Source organism: Brassica rapa, chromosome A09 (assembly GCF_000309985.2).
Source record: "Brassica rapa cultivar Chiifu-401-42 chromosome A09, CAAS_Brap_v3.01, whole genome shotgun sequence".
NCBI classification, from domain to species: domain Eukaryota; kingdom Viridiplantae; phylum Streptophyta; class Magnoliopsida; order Brassicales; family Brassicaceae; genus Brassica; species Brassica rapa.
In genome coordinates, this window is record NC_024803.2 from 5,225,412 (window position 1) to 5,240,960 (window position 15,549).

Sequence of the window (15,549 nt, forward strand, 5' to 3'; positions counted from 1 at the left end):
TAAATTTTGCATGCAACTTTATTTTGGCTTCTTTCTAAACTGCCATAAAATTGTGTTTTGTAAGTTTGTCGAAATACCAACATCAGTTCAAAATACATAAATAGTTTGGAAGACATTAAAATGTTGATTTTTTTTTTTTTGAAGATCATCCTCTGAGTTTGGCGTTGTTTTGCTCGAACTCATGCATTACACTAACGGAATCTTAGTTGAGGGTTTAAAAACATAAAATTTTAGTTGGGGATTTTTCTTCCCATTTAAAAATAGTTCAGGTTAAACCCTTAAAAAATTGTTTTTTTTGTCTTTTTGCTCCTTATTTTCTGGAATTTTCATTGAATTACTTGCCACTAGTGGAATAAGACAGAATTGGAACTATGTGCTGTGTTTGCACGTGAAATCTCGTCTTTTGCCATAGCCATTACCTTGCGCTAGTGCTTCATAATGAGTTATTCCTGTTGATAACCCATTTATGTTTTATATGCTTCTTGGTCCAATATAGTTGGACCCATGTATATCATTATCACCAAATGAGACTAACTAATCTCAGTGTTTTTCAGGTTCAAGATCCTCAAGAGCAAAGCCTTTACATTGGACATCATGTTTGAAGATTGCAGAAGATGTAGCTCAAGGCTTGTACTACATTCACCAAACATCATCAGCATTAGTCCATGGAAACCTTAAATCAACGAACATCCTCCTCGGACATGACTTCGAAGCTTGTTTAACAGGTTACTGCCTCAGCGTCCTGATAGACTCTTCTTCTTCTTCAGTTTCACCTGATGATGCTGACACTTCCTCTTACAAAGCCCCTGAGATCAGAAAATCATCTCGTAGACCCACTTCCAAATGCGATGTCTACTCCTTTGGTGTTCTTGATCTTTGAGCTTTTGACTGGTAAGAGCGAATCTATGCATCCGTTTATGGCGCCGAAGGATATGCTTGCATGGGTTAGAGCAATGAGAGAAGAAGAGGAAGGTGCATGAGGATAGTAGGCTTGGTATGATGACTGGAACAGCTTGTCTTTGCCGCGTGACATCGCCAGAGTAAAGGCCAACGATGAGGCAAGTGATTAAGATGATTCAGAGAATTAGAGAGAGTGTTATGGCTGAAGAGAATGATCCGTTCCAGTGAAGAGTCTAACTCGTAGGCTTCCCTCCGACCAGTTTTCTCAGTGGAGGAGCTAAATTTAGAAGAAATGATAATATAAAGGCGTAAAATGTAATTGTCTTAGGATGTGGGGTCGGAATCGTAATAGCTTTGAAATTTAGAGGATGAAACTCAAAGAAAGTATTTTTTTTTTCTTCTTTTTTCCGTAGATGATGACTGTGGGTTTAGGTCCCCCCCACCTGTCAGGATATTTATGGTCCATTTCCAAAATGAGAGGCCCAATTTTGCAAGTATTCACTCACTATTAAGCAGCTCTAAAGGTGTCGTTAAATATTGGGCAATGCGTTGTTTAGGCTACTCGAAATCAGCACTTGAAACGGAAAGTAAGGCACTGTTGGCAGCAGTACAATGTAATATTTTTTTGGGTTACAAGAAGATCATTTTTGAATGTGACTGTGAAGTGTAGATTAGAAGTCTACTTACGCTGGATGGTGATTTCAGCATTACTACTATATGCAGTGACATCAAGCGATGGTGTGGTCAGGTTGAAAGTTTTCACTATCGTCATGTTCATCGAGAAGAGAATGCTGTTGCGCATGAACTAGCAAAGCGAGTCACAACGGCTCAGCCTTTTACTTCTTTATCTTGTTTCATTCCATATTGGTTAACACCAATGTGCTTTGTAGTGTTACATTTATCAATTCTAATAAATGTTAATTTGTGGGAACAACAAAGATATAAAACAACATGATATTTAAAAAAGCACATGTAACAAAGTGGTCCATTTTCTACGAAATGAATTGATTTCTTAGCTTTTCAGTGGTAATTGGCGCCATGTTCACGTGCCAGCTGGGTCACAGCTTAAAGTTTCATTGTTAAATCGTATTTTTTCATACGAATACTACTTCCCTTGTGAAATTATTTGTTTTTGTAGATCTTGATATTTTAGTTCAAAACCAAAGTCGTGGGAACAATCCAAATATTACTCGACTTATGTCCACATATTTTTCTATAACAGCTCCACTATTATTAGGCTATTCATAAAAATATTTTGCGTGGAAGGATTCCCAAAAAAAAGCATCAAATTTATTATGAAAGGAACGTAAATTATTAAATAACAAATCCTTAATATATTGTAATTGTTTTTTAATGCATTGTATTGCTACTTGTCCATGTAATACAAAACAATGATTTTATACTATCGGAATAATTATAATATTTACACTGATGCTTATATATATTATTAAGGATTAAGGACCATCGAACGGAAAACTAAGGAAAAAGTTTTCATTTCTAAAATGTCTATTTGGAAAATTATGACCTGCAAGAATATTATTGAAATCGTGAAGAAAACAAGCCAAGAGAGCAACAACATCATATAGTATATTAAAAATATCATATAATATGGTTCAACTTATTAGTTGAAGATTATAGTTTTTATTTACTTATTTTTGAAGATTATAGTTAAATCACGTATACGCTGAGGATAGATAATCCATAAGAATAAAGATCATTATCTAAACAAAATTTAAAATGAAGAAAATACAACTCGACGCTCCTGAAAATAACATCAAACAATTATTAGAAGATCGGTTCTTTCGGGACCGACATATTGCTATTATAATCAGTCTCCCACCTGCTGCTGATAATTCACAATTTACCAATTAATTTATGTATGTTGTGTTATTATGTTACTGATCATATAATTGATTTGTTGTTGTAATTCTTTTCAAACAAAATTATGTTATTTGTAACTGTGCTTCTTAAATTATATAATTTATTATGTTTACGTGGGTTCCAAATACAAAGAAAATAGAATAATCCCGAAACTAACCCTGGGAATAAAAAAATAGGAGAGAAAAAAAAGAACAAAACTGAAAATAACGGAGGAAAATAAAGGAGAAAATGGACAATACACAAAATACGTGACGTAATTTGATTACACATAAAGTCAATAGCTAAAGGTAGAGTCACCGACCACCGACCTACCTTTCTTCCTCCACTAATACCATACCGTATACCGTATTACAAAATTGGATACATTCATACATATGCCTCGCCGTTTGTAGAATATTTTTCACCATATGCTATTTTCTTATTACAACATTTGTATTCTCATGTTTTATATGCAACATTGTATACACCTGATATAAGATTTTAGTTGATAATCGGAAAGGTAAGCCGTATTGGTCATGATTATGTCTACATAGCTTCTGATGTCTATCCGGACAGGATGTCAAGGTATCTTTCGTATAAATTTATCAGAATCTAATTAAAATATTTAGTATACAGACAGAAACATTATGTTAGTTATTCGTACCAGGGTGTATTCGTGGACAAAAATATCATAGTAGAAGAGTTTCAGCGTGGGGATGGTAAAATATTTATTAGAGAAGAGACGAATAATAATTATATTGATATGCGCATGTCATCTCCACCACCTATTCTCCCGCCTATCCTCTTATAAAGTTTCTGCTCCATAAAAAAACAATTAACACAGAAGATACAGCTTTCATCATCGCCCCAATATTCATTTATTTATTTATTTTATATTTTTGAGCTGATACTATAACTACAAAACGAATCCACGACCACCAAGACAAGTTTATCTGCTAAATCCAACTAAACACAACTATCTTCTCTCTTTACTTTTTTCTTTTTCTTTTGTCGGTGAATTTGGAATTTTCTCACCGCCATATCACCATAATAACACCTGCAACCTCTCTCTCCCCCCCCGACATATTTATTCTCTATCATCGTCTCTCTCTTCAGCAAATCGGTCAAATTCTCAAAACCCACCACAAAAGTCTTTCTCTTTGGAGGGTTTACGAATTAAGATCCTCCATGGACGGCGGCGGAGCAGCTGACGTGGCAGTCGCCGTGACGACGAGGAAGAGAGAGAGACCTTACAAGGGCATAAGGATGAGGAAGTGGGGAAAATGGGTTGCGGAGATTCGAGAGCCTAACAAGCGGACAAGGCTATGGCTCGGCTCTTACTCCACTCCTGAGGCGGCGGCGCGAGCCTACGACACGGCGGTTTTCTACCTCAGAGGACCAACGGCGAGGCTCAACTTCCCTGAGTTTCTTACCGGAGAGAAATTCTCCGAGGAGGACATGTCGGGCGATACGATTAGGAAAAAAGCGACGGAGGTCGGTGCTCAGGTAGACGCTTTGGGCACGGCGGTGCTAAATAACCGCCACCGTGTGTTTGGTCAGAACGGAGAGAGTGATGATAGTAATAAGAATTTTCATCGGAATTATCGAAACGGTGAGTTGGAAGAAGATGATAAGAGTTTGAAGAGTGGCGGCTGGTTATTGGAACGGGTTGACTTGAATAAGGTACCCGACCCGGAAAGCTCCGATGACGACTGGGAAAGCAAATAAAATATTTGAAATATATTTTGAAGCCGGTGGCTGCTGCTAAACGCACGCCTCGGCCTACCTCTGAAATCATTAGCACCGATTATGTTTTTTTTTTGCATTGTCTACAAATTTTAGTTTTTTTAGTTATTATTTTTTGCATATTTTTGTCTTTTATTACGGTGCGGTTTATGGAATTTTAGGCTATTGCTTAATAATGCAAAATGTATATTATCAGTTTATCACTCATTAATAATTAATGAAAGTCGCCCTATTGTTAAATTATACTACTAGTAATTGTCTTTTCTCAAAAATAACACAAGTTGAAAACAAGACTTTTTCCTAATGTATTTGTTAATATTTTTGTATACAAGTGATTCATAAAGTATAGTGGTGTTTTTTTTTCCTGAATAATCCGGAGGTAATCCGGACCTTAGATCCAACTAATCTTCATAGACTGGGGTAACCTATCTTTCCAACGGAAATTGAACTAAAAATTAAAAATAGAATCGAACGCTAAAACACTAGCTCAATGCACTGTGTATAATGGTGCTTTCTTAGATGCCAACTGTTTTGTTATAGTGAAGTGTAGGGGATTGTTTTTTTTTTTTTTTTTTTTTTTTTTTTCCATCTGGTTTTATTAATAACATTGAAGGATACAAGAGTCGAATACAAAGCCGGCGGAACATAGAAACATCCCCGGAGACTAAACCCAAGAAGGGGAACAAGAACCCAAACAACCGGGCTGCATACCAACATCTGGAACTTAAACTTAATACCTATACTCCTTGTGAGAAACCCAAAGACAATCTATCATAAATTAAAGAACAGAGACTTAATAGCCTATAACCAGCCGGAATTCTTGCAACGAACAATACATGTGACAATTTGAGCAGAAACCTCATCTGAACCTCATATTCACGATGACAACAACCAACCTCTTCGACAACCTCAAGACAACAACCAGGATGAAACAAACACCCACCAGAGCGCTTAACTCAACCGCACCATAAGCTGGAAGCCTCCATGTCTCCACCTCCATGCTTCAAGCAAACAAAGCCATGAGGAAGACAAAGACCAAAGGAAGACCAGGAGAAACACTATTTTCAAGGCAGGAGACAGCCCCCGCTGAACCTGAGAGACAAATAGGTGTTCTGAAAACAACCTATTTCTCAAGGACCATAACCACCAACTGCTGCTCACTACACACCACCACGTTACTGCTACACCGTTGCTAAATCAAAGACCAACTAAGACCAGCTCAAAAACCATGATAGACAAGCATGATTCAACTCCTTGCCTGGAGATACACACAGCTGATGGAGGGACGACGGAACAGAACTGAAGAGCTCTCTCTGTTGAGACACCAAAGCTGCAACATCAAGAGAACCAGATCTAAGCCGACACGTCCAACACGCCTCAGACCTCCATCCGAGTAACACCAGAATCATCAGATCCATCCATAAACCCCGATCTGAAACTAAACCCAAAAAGGTGACAAGTTACCGAAATTAAAGACAGAGACCTATTTAGAAGGGAGAGACATGGCCGCTCCCGACGGCGGTGAGAAGCACCGACCGTCGGAGCAGAAGACTAAGATACGGCGGCTCTTGGTTCTTTAGGTTTTGTCGAGAGCGTTTTCTTTTTAATCCCAAGTCTTGTTTTCAACTTGTGTTATTTTTGAGAAAAACGGGACAAAGTGTGACCTACATGCTTATCATATAAAAGCAACTTGACATACTCTATCTCTATTAATTACGTCCAGATTTTTTGTTTCTGTTAATTTATAGTCATTTATATACATACGCGATGCATATATGGATAAGATTTTGGGTCGACGGGGACTTGGGTGTGTTTTGTCTTTTGTCTTCTGCGCCATTTCTCTTTGTTCTGTGGGCACCATTTAGATTTTTTATGCTGTCTTTTTCAAGTTATATTATTATAACTAATTATCATTGCTGCTTTATTTTTGAGATATAGTATGTTTTAAACAAATTTGCTTTATCTTGTATATATCGGAGTTTTGAAATTTTCCTTAACCATACGTCATATTCATATAAATATTCAGGGGCCAATGAAAAGTATGTCGTATTAGTATGTATTATCGTATATGTATTTGTATTGTATTTTTCATTTTCTTTTCATACTTCCTATTCAGATCGTGCTAGGAGTCTTAGTTATGCCAACGCTTCTTGGGGGAAAAATACATTGACATTTCTCGCATGGTTTGTATTAGTACGTCTATTATTTATGTTTGTTATATATTAATTGTTATTATAAAACATGATTGAAATTAGAAAGCGACCAAAATCAGAAAGAGTACTGCTTTCAGTTCACAAAAAGTAAACAAATAAACTTTATAGAAAGAGTGCATTACCATTTAAGACACTTTTTTCACTTTTTCGACATGTTTAGACACATGTTGCTGGAAGGACACTTTCTATTATGTTTTGGTAAAATCTGGACAAAACTGCCCTTCGCTGGAAAATCTGATTCAAAAAAGTAATTGTGTCTTTTTTCTATTTAGTTAGTGGGGACCAAATTTAGTTGACTTTTTTTGATGGAGTTATGAAAGTAGGTTAATAAATAAAATGAACAATTTACACCCATTGGATGTGAAATAGATTAAGAAATCCAACGGTGGAAGACTATTGCTATTTCAAGACTTTAGTTAGTACGTTTATAAAAGAAGAGATTCTTATCTGCCGTTGGATATGGAAGCAAAAGAAGATCATAGGGCTAATGCAATTTGTACTTTTTTTTACCCTATCATGTTTAATTCATTATTATTTCAATTTCTAATATATAAATAAATATATAATATCCATATAAAAATTTATTTATTTTTTTCTTATTATTTTGATATCCATATCCATATATTTTATACTTTAATGTTTAACTAAAATTTTCAAATTATAATTTATTGTCCATGTATTTCGTGTACGTGGACAAAATAAGTGTGGATAAAAAAACTGTGGATGGGAGAATTGATATTGTGGACAAAGAGATGTTCATGTGAGTAACTGAAATGGGGATGGTTGTTTGTAGATACATATCTTAGGGTGCAATATATATATATATATAAGTTTATTTGAGTTGAATAGGGTCTAAAGTGCACTAATAAAAGTTTGTGGCTAAATCAAAAGAACCTTTCTGCATATTTTAAGAATCTTGGGATGAAAGCTTGAATAACCAAAAATTCAGGCACCACAGTTGCAAAAACTCATTTTGCTTTCTCTCAAACGAATGAACCCACATCAAAGTTTATTGATCTTCACGAATTAAGAATCAAAACAATTTTTTTTGCTCATGATGACAACGTCTGGTGCAATTTCAAAAGCTGTTGTTGACGCATGCCTAATACAATAATACCCACAAGCCATTTGCATCAATTACTTGAATCATCAAAGATTTTTCCAGATTGACGGCCTGGTCCCAGCAAGATCCCATCAAATCACTGCAGAGACAAACAACTTCGTTTAACGACTTCAATCTGCGGTCAAATCTCTAAGCCTTTGTCTCCTCTACCGTAGATTTCATGTTTTTTCCACCGCTGATTTCATGTCTCCTCCGCCATGTATCCTCCGCTGCAGGTTTCATCGGTGATGAAAAATTTTCTAATCGGATTTGGCTCTTGTCCACGTCCATCTCCCAAAGCTTCTCCATCAAAAATTCACACACTGTAAGTTCTGGTATAACCTAAGAGGCGAGGAGTCATGTGTCTTCTCCATCAAAATCTCACACACTGTAACCTCTGATATCGTTTACAGTAGGGATAAAGGTGATGAGAGAGGAATTAGGGCTAGGAGAGAAATCAAATTTGCGGCGAAACCTCTAGAATCATGGAGATTATGAAATTGAAGATGAAGGAGAAGAGGTTAGGAAATTAAGAAAGTGAATCTGAATTTCTAAAGAAATAAAGATGGAGAGAGAATAAAGGTTCTGTTTTAGAATAAATGTTCCATTTCGAAAACTCAAAAAATGTTTGGTTTATCAAATTATTTTTAAAACAAAAAACAAAAAATTCTTATAGTTGGGATTTGGAAAAGTGAGATGAGTTAGAGTTAGAAGAGAGTGTAGTTAGTTAGAGGGTATGTAGGACATTGCACAAGGAAGAAGTGTGCCTCCAGCAACAAGTGTTTTAATATGTAATATGAAAGACAAAAAGTGTCTTAGAGAGTAAAAAATTCTTATAGAAATTGGGTTATTTCAATAGCTATCTTCTAGGCTCTGTGTTTATGTATGCATATATGTTCTGCAAGAGTTTTTAATCTTTCGGTAATTTAATCATACAACAAAAGCTAAACCGAGAGTAAAATCAACCTCAGAATCAAAAATTCATAAATAAACCCATACCTCTGAGCAAAGCTGTTATGTCAAATATTCAATCCATCCTTAGAAGACCATCTTCTTTCCCCCTGAAGAAGAGAATAATCATACGGGAATTACCAGGCGAAAAACCAAAATTACTGTTCTTTCTTAAGTGAAAAAGTTAATCACCTTTATACCTGTGTATGTGTGTGAGAGTGAGACTTCATTATATACAAAGAGCACCCACATCTGGCGCATTTGTTTCAACTTCATTCGGTGTTCCTCTCCTTAGATTCTTTCTCCCCTTCTTTGACTCCACTGTTTGGCTCCTGTTACATTCAGTTATGAAGAAATACAAATCTTTAGTTATGTCTTGCGATTGTTTTTATAGAACTGAATCAAGAAACTTACACTAACAGTTTAACAGAGGATCTCCCAGTTGCTGTTCCGCAGCAGGACTTGTATTTCTTCTTAGAACCACATGGACATGCTTTATTCCTTGGGATCTTTTACAGTTTCACGCAATCAAAATTTTCAAATCAGCATTCAGCAATTCTCATGGTTTAAGCAAGCAAAAACGAACCTTCTCATCGTTCTGTAAGCTGCACTTGGCAAGGACTGTCTCTATGTTACTGCAGCTAGATGACTCCTCCTCATTGGTAGCCTCATTGCTTTCCATTGTACTGTCACTCGCTTCCTTCCCATTAGTGATCTCTGCTGCATTTTCAGTCAAAGACTCAATTCCTTGCTCTGCTATCAAAAACTCTATCGCAGCATCCACATCACCGTTTACTTGTACTAGAACCTAAAAGGCAGTGTTAATCCAGATAAGAGAGGACTAATAATCATATCTTTTTCACAAATTAATCAAGCAATCGGCTTATATCACCTGTTCAGCTTTCTCAGCATTGTCACAACAACTACCAGACATGACTACTTTAACATCCCCAGCATCCACATCACACTTATCACTTCTGGTTTTCGACTTGCTCTCCGTGGCTTTCGCTTGTTTAGATGCTGCTGACACTTTAGCATCAGCCTTTCACAAAAGCTGGAATCTATTAGAGCAGTGCACCAAAGCATCTAAACCCATAAACACACCGAGATAAAAGCTTAGCGTAAAACCTCTATCACAACAGGCCTAGCTGGTCCTCCACAAGCATCTTCCTTGGAACGCACACTATTATAATGTTCCCCATCGTGGTAAGACCTAAACAAGGGAGTAGAATTAAACCATCTCCATCATCCATCAAACAGAATCAAGAACTTACAGATGGATCATGCGGGTTCTTGCATCATCAAAGTTGCGTATATACCAACGAGGTGACATACTCTGCAAACAAATAGAAGAATCCTCAACCATAAGGGCATGATTAACCCCAGGGTTTTTAACTCATGATTTGATATTTTTATTTAATATTTTTTGGCTAAAAGACGGCTCTTATATCTCTTATTTAAAAGACGGTTTTTAGCTTTTCTTAGTTAAAATCTAAGAAAAGCTAAGCTAAGAACTGTATCTACTAAGAATCCTAGTTAAGAGACTGGGGTTAGTCATCGTCTGAGTATGATTCTCATCTCACATAGCAAATAGAGAGAATAACAATCATTATTATTACCCTGTGGATACATATGTTACTACGAGTGACAAGAGACGCTGCTTGTAACTCCATGTTCCCAGCCCAAGTCCCATCATCGTCCATTGTTTTACAGTAATCCTCAAAAGGAACATCGTCTTCAATAAAAGGCTCAAACATTTCACGATTCTTCTGTAAAAAATACCATTAGCCATATAATACATTTACAGGATCGCCTAAGAATCTAATGGTGGGACACTCACCACTATGTACTGTACAACCATGCTTCGATACTTGCTGTGTTCATCCTCGTTGCCTTCTAACTGATCTGCAAGTGACCTGCGAAGACGAATTCAATCTAACAATTTGATGAATTCGTCTTCAAAGATAATCGAAGAGACGATGAGTAGCAGAGACGGACCTGAAGAAGCAATTACCGTCGGCGGTGACTTGGATGATCTTAAGCCCCAAGGCGTCAAGCTGAGCACGGAACTGAGAGAGATCACAATCCTTTCCTTCCTTCTTCTTCTTCTTATTCTCCACCTAATCAATCCAATCACCAATTACATACCTCCGGATCCAAAACAGTAGCAGAAGAAGAAGAAGAAGAATCTAATGAATAGCTCGGGGGGGGAGAGACGCACCTGACGCGGTTGTTTCTTAGGCTTAGATGATTTTTGCTGCTTAGCTTTTGCCATTTTTGTTTCCGTTTCTTCTTCTCGGTCGGCGGCGTGATAACACTAACTATTCGTCGCCGTCGAACAAAATAATACTTGGGCCAAAAGAGCTCATAACAAAAATGGTCCATTGGCCCAATAAGCCTCAAAAATCTAGCTCGGCCCTTTTGAATATATTATTATGGAGAAAATTATTTCATCATGTACCATCTAATCCAATGGTATTACAACTTACAACACCCTCCTTCATAAGAATCTTAGTTTGAGTTTCTCAACTAAAATAATATTATTCTTTTACTATAAATCATTAACATATTTAAGTGAAATGATACATGTATGTTGAATATTTGATGAATATCTTAAAAGTTAGAATTTTATTTTATCATTATTTTGAATCAAAATATTCAAATGAAGTATCTTCAGTGGATATAATCTTATTGATGAGAGAACACTGAGGGTAATGACAGATCGAGCATTCAAATGTGTGCACTGTTGCATGTAGAGCCATTTTGTAATAACCATGTGTGTTGATACACATATAACTGTTAATCTTGATTGTGATATTTTTTTTTTTTCGAATGAATGTTAAATTTATTCATTTGAAAAGCCTTTATACAACTAGTGCATCCTTTGAGTAAATCTATTGTACCCAACTATTATATGAAAGCTATTTACATTCTAGTTTGGAACCAAAACTGCATTAGCTTATCCATTCCTTTGATTCTCTTTCCCCTCATCACGCTTATCTTGTTTCGAATTCCTTTCTCTACCATTCGATTGAGCGCTAGCAGTGGCAACGGTTTGTCCCCATGCTTTATCTTGTTTCTCTCTCCCCACACTGCATACAATGTAGCATGAAGGGCATATCTCAAACAGAACTTACTCATCTTCTCCCTTCTCTCATCCACAGCTAAAGTCAAAATTTCTGACCAGACATTAGTATAGGAGCTTCGTAAGACACCTTTAGCTATGTATTCCCAGACCTGAGTTGAAAAGGAACACTCAAAGAATAGGTGATCTCTTGATTCTGCAGCACTTTTACAGAGAACACATGTAGTGTCAAGCCCTTGGCACCATAAAGCTACTCTGTCCAGTGTTGACATTCTATTACGGACAGCCAGCCACATCATAAACGCATACTTTGGAGTAGCTTGAGAGATCCAAACACCATTAGCCCATAAACATTGAGATTTACATTCTCGCAGCTGCTGCCATGTTTCAAATGTTGAGAAACTCTTAGCATATCCAGCTTTCCTTTTCCACAAACATAAATCCTCTTTCTCTGCATCAAAATTCCTCACAATATCACTCAGTTCAGTCTCAATGTCTTTCAGCTGCTCCGTACGATGCCTTCTTCTTCTTCTGGTATTAAGAACCACCTCCTCCAATGTCGCTTCTCTTCTTACTCCCATATCTATAATACCACGATCACCCAGTATGTCAATCAGAGGGCCTTTCTCAGACCATTTGTCAAACCAGAAAGACGTATGTCTCCCATTCCCCACTTCTTTCATATAGAACAGCTTCGCGACCTCTCTTAGTTTCAACATCTTCCGCCACATCCAAGAACCGTTTTGCACATTAGACTTTACTTCCCAAAAGCTCTTTCCTTTCAGAAGATTTACCCTTATCCATTTCCCCCATAAGGAGTCTCCCGAAAGCATCCTCCATATCAGTTTCAGCCCATACACCTTGTTAACTTCTTTCAATTTCCGAATTCCCAAACCTCCCTCACTCTTAACATTACAAAGCTCATCCCACGCAATTTTTGCTCCCGTTGATTTAAGTCTAGGGCCCGTCCATAGAAACGCTGCACAGATTTTCTCCACCTCCTTAATACAATTACTTGGGAGTCTAAAGACTGATATCCAGAAGTTCACTATACTTAACAGCTCAGATTTTAATGTAGAACTGGACTCGTGTGTATATTAGTAGAACTGGACTCGTGTGTATTACATAATGTGCTACTAAAAGACAGCTAAACTAATCTAAAGCTCTATAATCATGTCAAAACATGTCAAAAATTAAATAAAAATTATTAAAGTAAACGCAACTTGTTTGTGATGTACTCTCAACATCCTTTGTTTAATAATTTTATTTGCGACCATGTGTACAAACATGTGCCATAAGATTCGGAAAAGGATCCCTCAAAAACTATGTCTACCAAAAAAAAAGGAAGAAGAAGAGAGTAAGAGATGGAAGATTTGGTGGTGAAGTCAACGAGCATTGTGCGTCCCAGAAACATTGCTAACCAATCAATATCAGATCGTGTGAAGAAGATCAATCTGACTCCATGGGATCTCTTGCGTCTTAGTTTTTGTTATCCTCAAAGAGGTCTCTTCTTTCACAAACCTGACGATTTAGATATTGATACAATCCTCTCAAAGCTAAAAACATCACTTTCTATTGCTCTCCATCACTTTTACCCTTTGGCTGGTCGTCTTGTCAAAGAAGTCAACGAAGTGGATAACACTGTCTGTTATTTCATCAGCTGCTGCGATGATGGTTCCGGTTCGGGTGGTGTAAAGTTCATTCACGCTGCTGCTAAAACAATACCGGTCAGTGATCTGGTAAAGTCCGGTTTTGTCGATGGATTGCTTGGTTCTTTCTTTTTTCCTGCGACAGGAATCAAGAACTATCAAGGTGTGTCAAACCCTTTACTTATGGTGCAAGTAACTGAATTAAAAGATGGGATTTTCATCAGCTATGGCTATAATCATACCGTTGCTGATGGAAAATCGATCTGGAAATTCATCAATGCATGGTCAGAGATTTGCTCCAAGGGTTCTGGATCTGTCCCCATGGATCTTTGTCTCAAAGGTTGGTTTCTTGATCGGATCAAATATCCAATCCGAGTTCAAGATCCTGAAACAGAACAGGCTAGTAAGGATGCTTCAACAACATCAAACATGTTACAAGAGATTGTGTTTCGTCTTACAAAGGAGAATGTGTTAAAACTGAAAGCTAAAGCTAACGATGAAGCTGTGTCCAATGAAGACGGAGAGATCTCTTCGTTTCAGGCGGTTTTAGGACATATATGGCGTTCAAGGGTCAAACACGGTGGCATGAGCCGAGAAGAAGACACACATTGTAGAGTACCAATAGACATGAGACAAAGGCTAAACCCAAAGCTAAAAGAAGGCTGTTTCGGGAACTTGGTTCATACCGGAGTAGTAACCGTTAAAGTTGGGGAGATGCTGGACCATGGGTTAGGCTGGTTGGCTCAGAAGATAAACAAAGTGGTTAGGTCACAAACCAATGAAAATGTTAAAGCATTTGGAGAGAATTGGGTCAAGAATGTTGAGATTCCGGTTTCGGTTAGCGCCACTCTGCTTGTTACTAGTTGTCCCTGGTTCAATGTGTATGGAAACGATTTTGGGTGGGGTAAACCGATCGGGTTACGTTCTGGACCGCCACTTAGCAATGGGAAACTAGTGGTTATCCAAGGGGTGGAAGAAGGAGGTCTTGAATTTCAAGCTTGTTTTCCTTGTCAAGTAGTTGTAAAACTATTGTGTGATGCTGAGTTTCTGGAGTACGTGGACATTGCTTCATGATTTACACGATTGAGGTGTTTTTTTTTTGTCTTTCGATTTTAGACTCTCTGTATGGGAAAGATTATGAAAACTAATATTTTGTTTTAATGTTTTTATTCAATATTCTTACCAAACAAAATAACATATTAGATTGTTGACCAATCTTGTTTTCCATGCAAAAAGCCATTGAACATCAAACTAAAAAGTGATAGAAAAGGAAAATCAGTAATTTATTATTCAATTATAATTTTATTTATTTAATTAGAATGTGTGAAAAATAAATATTTTATTAGAATCTGCAGGGTGTGGCACGGTAGTTGTTCAATTATACATATGTTTAGTATACGTATATATGTTTCTATAATTACGAAATATTCTCTGTGAAATGGTGGAAACATTATCAATTTATCAGTGTCAGATATCTATGTTACATGGAAACGGAAGAGGGTACGTGGAAACGGAAACGTATGGAAGCGCAAAAGCGAGATTTTTAAAAAAATTAGGAAGCGGATACGTGTTGGAAGCGTATCCATATATATATATATATGAATATATATACATATGTAAGATTATTTTTTAAAATCTAAAACTAAAAATTATATGATTTAAATTTAAAATAAAACATTTATTCATTTATAATAATTTTGAAATAACTTCATATTTAAACTGTGAAAATACACATAAATTAAATTAAATAAATAATATTATATTTTTTTAATTCTTTATAATTAATTGACATAATATATTTGAATATATGATTTATCTTTAATAAAAACTTCAATGAATAAAGATAATTTATAGTCTTAGTTTTAATATTTGTATATTTCTATTCTCTCTATTCAATACTATTAAAATTTGGATTATATATAAATTAAAAACTATAATTTTATATTCTTATTGATATAAGACATTGTGTTTTTTTTCTAAATGGAAGCATGATTCCAAAACGGAATCTTAAGCTTCCAATGTGTTTTTAAAGAGAATATTCTA

The 15,549-nt window shown here is 36.4% G+C and overlaps 4 protein-coding genes across 12 annotated transcripts; 2 read left to right on the forward strand and 2 right to left on the reverse strand.

The window, feature by feature from the left end:
- Positions 1-17: 17 nt before the first annotated feature.
- On the reverse strand, positions 18-11,136 carry LOC103837735 (OVARIAN TUMOR DOMAIN-containing deubiquitinating enzyme 7). 9 transcript variants are annotated; one of them, XR_001956482.2, is made up of 12 exons: positions 10,994-11,136; positions 10,771-10,892; positions 10,613-10,688; positions 10,392-10,541; positions 10,047-10,108; positions 9,901-9,985; positions 9,665-9,814; positions 9,359-9,580; positions 9,187-9,281; positions 8,973-9,104; positions 8,821-8,882; positions 18-3,576 (listed from the first exon to the last, which is right to left on the reverse strand). XR_001956482.2 is itself a non-coding variant. In XM_033280448.1 (11 exons), the coding sequence occupies exons 1-10, from the start codon at positions 11,045-11,047 to the stop codon at positions 9,002-9,004; spliced, it is 1,116 nt and encodes a 371-aa protein (XP_033136339.1). In that variant the 5' UTR covers positions 11,048-11,136; the 3' UTR covers positions 5,064-8,882; positions 8,965-9,001. The 9 variants fall into 9 exon arrangements, 5 of the variants coding, with proteins under 5 accessions (XP_033136339.1, XP_033136340.1, XP_009112360.1 ...); XR_004451596.1 differs by having other exon boundaries at positions 8,965-9,104; XR_004451597.1 differs by lacking the exon at positions 18-3,576 and adding an exon at positions 5,064-8,719.
- On the forward strand, positions 3,606-4,746 carry LOC103837736 (ethylene-responsive transcription factor ERF010). Its single transcript, XM_009114115.3, has one exon. It carries the CDS (start codon positions 3,949-3,951, stop codon positions 4,486-4,488), a length of 540 nt encoding a protein of 179 aa, XP_009112363.1. The 5' UTR covers positions 3,606-3,948; the 3' UTR covers positions 4,489-4,746.
- A 561-nt stretch (positions 11,137-11,697) lies between the features above and the next one.
- LOC103837763 lies at positions 11,698-12,690 on the reverse strand. Its single transcript, XM_009114136.2, has one exon. It carries the CDS (start codon positions 12,688-12,690, stop codon positions 11,698-11,700), a length of 993 nt encoding a protein of 330 aa, XP_009112384.1.
- Positions 12,691-13,184: 494 nt separating this feature from the next.
- On the forward strand, positions 13,185-14,770 carry LOC103837734 (protein ENHANCED PSEUDOMONAS SUSCEPTIBILITY 1-like). Its single transcript, XM_009114110.3, has one exon. It carries the CDS (start codon positions 13,222-13,224, stop codon positions 14,578-14,580), a length of 1,359 nt encoding a protein of 452 aa, XP_009112358.1. The 5' UTR covers positions 13,185-13,221; the 3' UTR covers positions 14,581-14,770.
- The last annotated feature ends 779 nt before the right edge of the window (positions 14,771-15,549 follow it).

Excerpts from the sequence above, each read along its gene's own strand:
- LOC103837736 (XM_009114115.3), top strand. The coding sequence starts at position 3,949 with ATGGACGGCGGCGGAGCAGCTGACGTGGCAGTCGCCGTGACGACGAGG.
- LOC103837735 (XM_009114112.3), bottom strand. The coding sequence starts at position 11,047 with ATGGCAAAAGCTAAGCAGCAAAAATCATCTAAGCCTAAGAAACAACCG. Across the intron at positions 10,689-10,770 it reads GACGGTAATTGCTTCTTCAG|GTCACTTGCAGATCAGTTAG; the intron begins GTCCGTCTCTGC and ends TCGTCTTCGCAG. Across the intron at positions 10,109-10,391 it reads GTAACATATGTATCCACAGG|AGTATGTCACCTCGTTGGTA; the intron begins GTAATAATAATG and ends ATTTGTTTGCAG.
- LOC103837763 (XM_009114136.2), bottom strand. The coding sequence starts at position 12,690 with ATGCTTTCGGGAGACTCCTTATGGGGGAAATGGATAAGGGTAAATCTT.
- LOC103837734 (XM_009114110.3), top strand. The coding sequence starts at position 13,222 with ATGGAAGATTTGGTGGTGAAGTCAACGAGCATTGTGCGTCCCAGAAAC.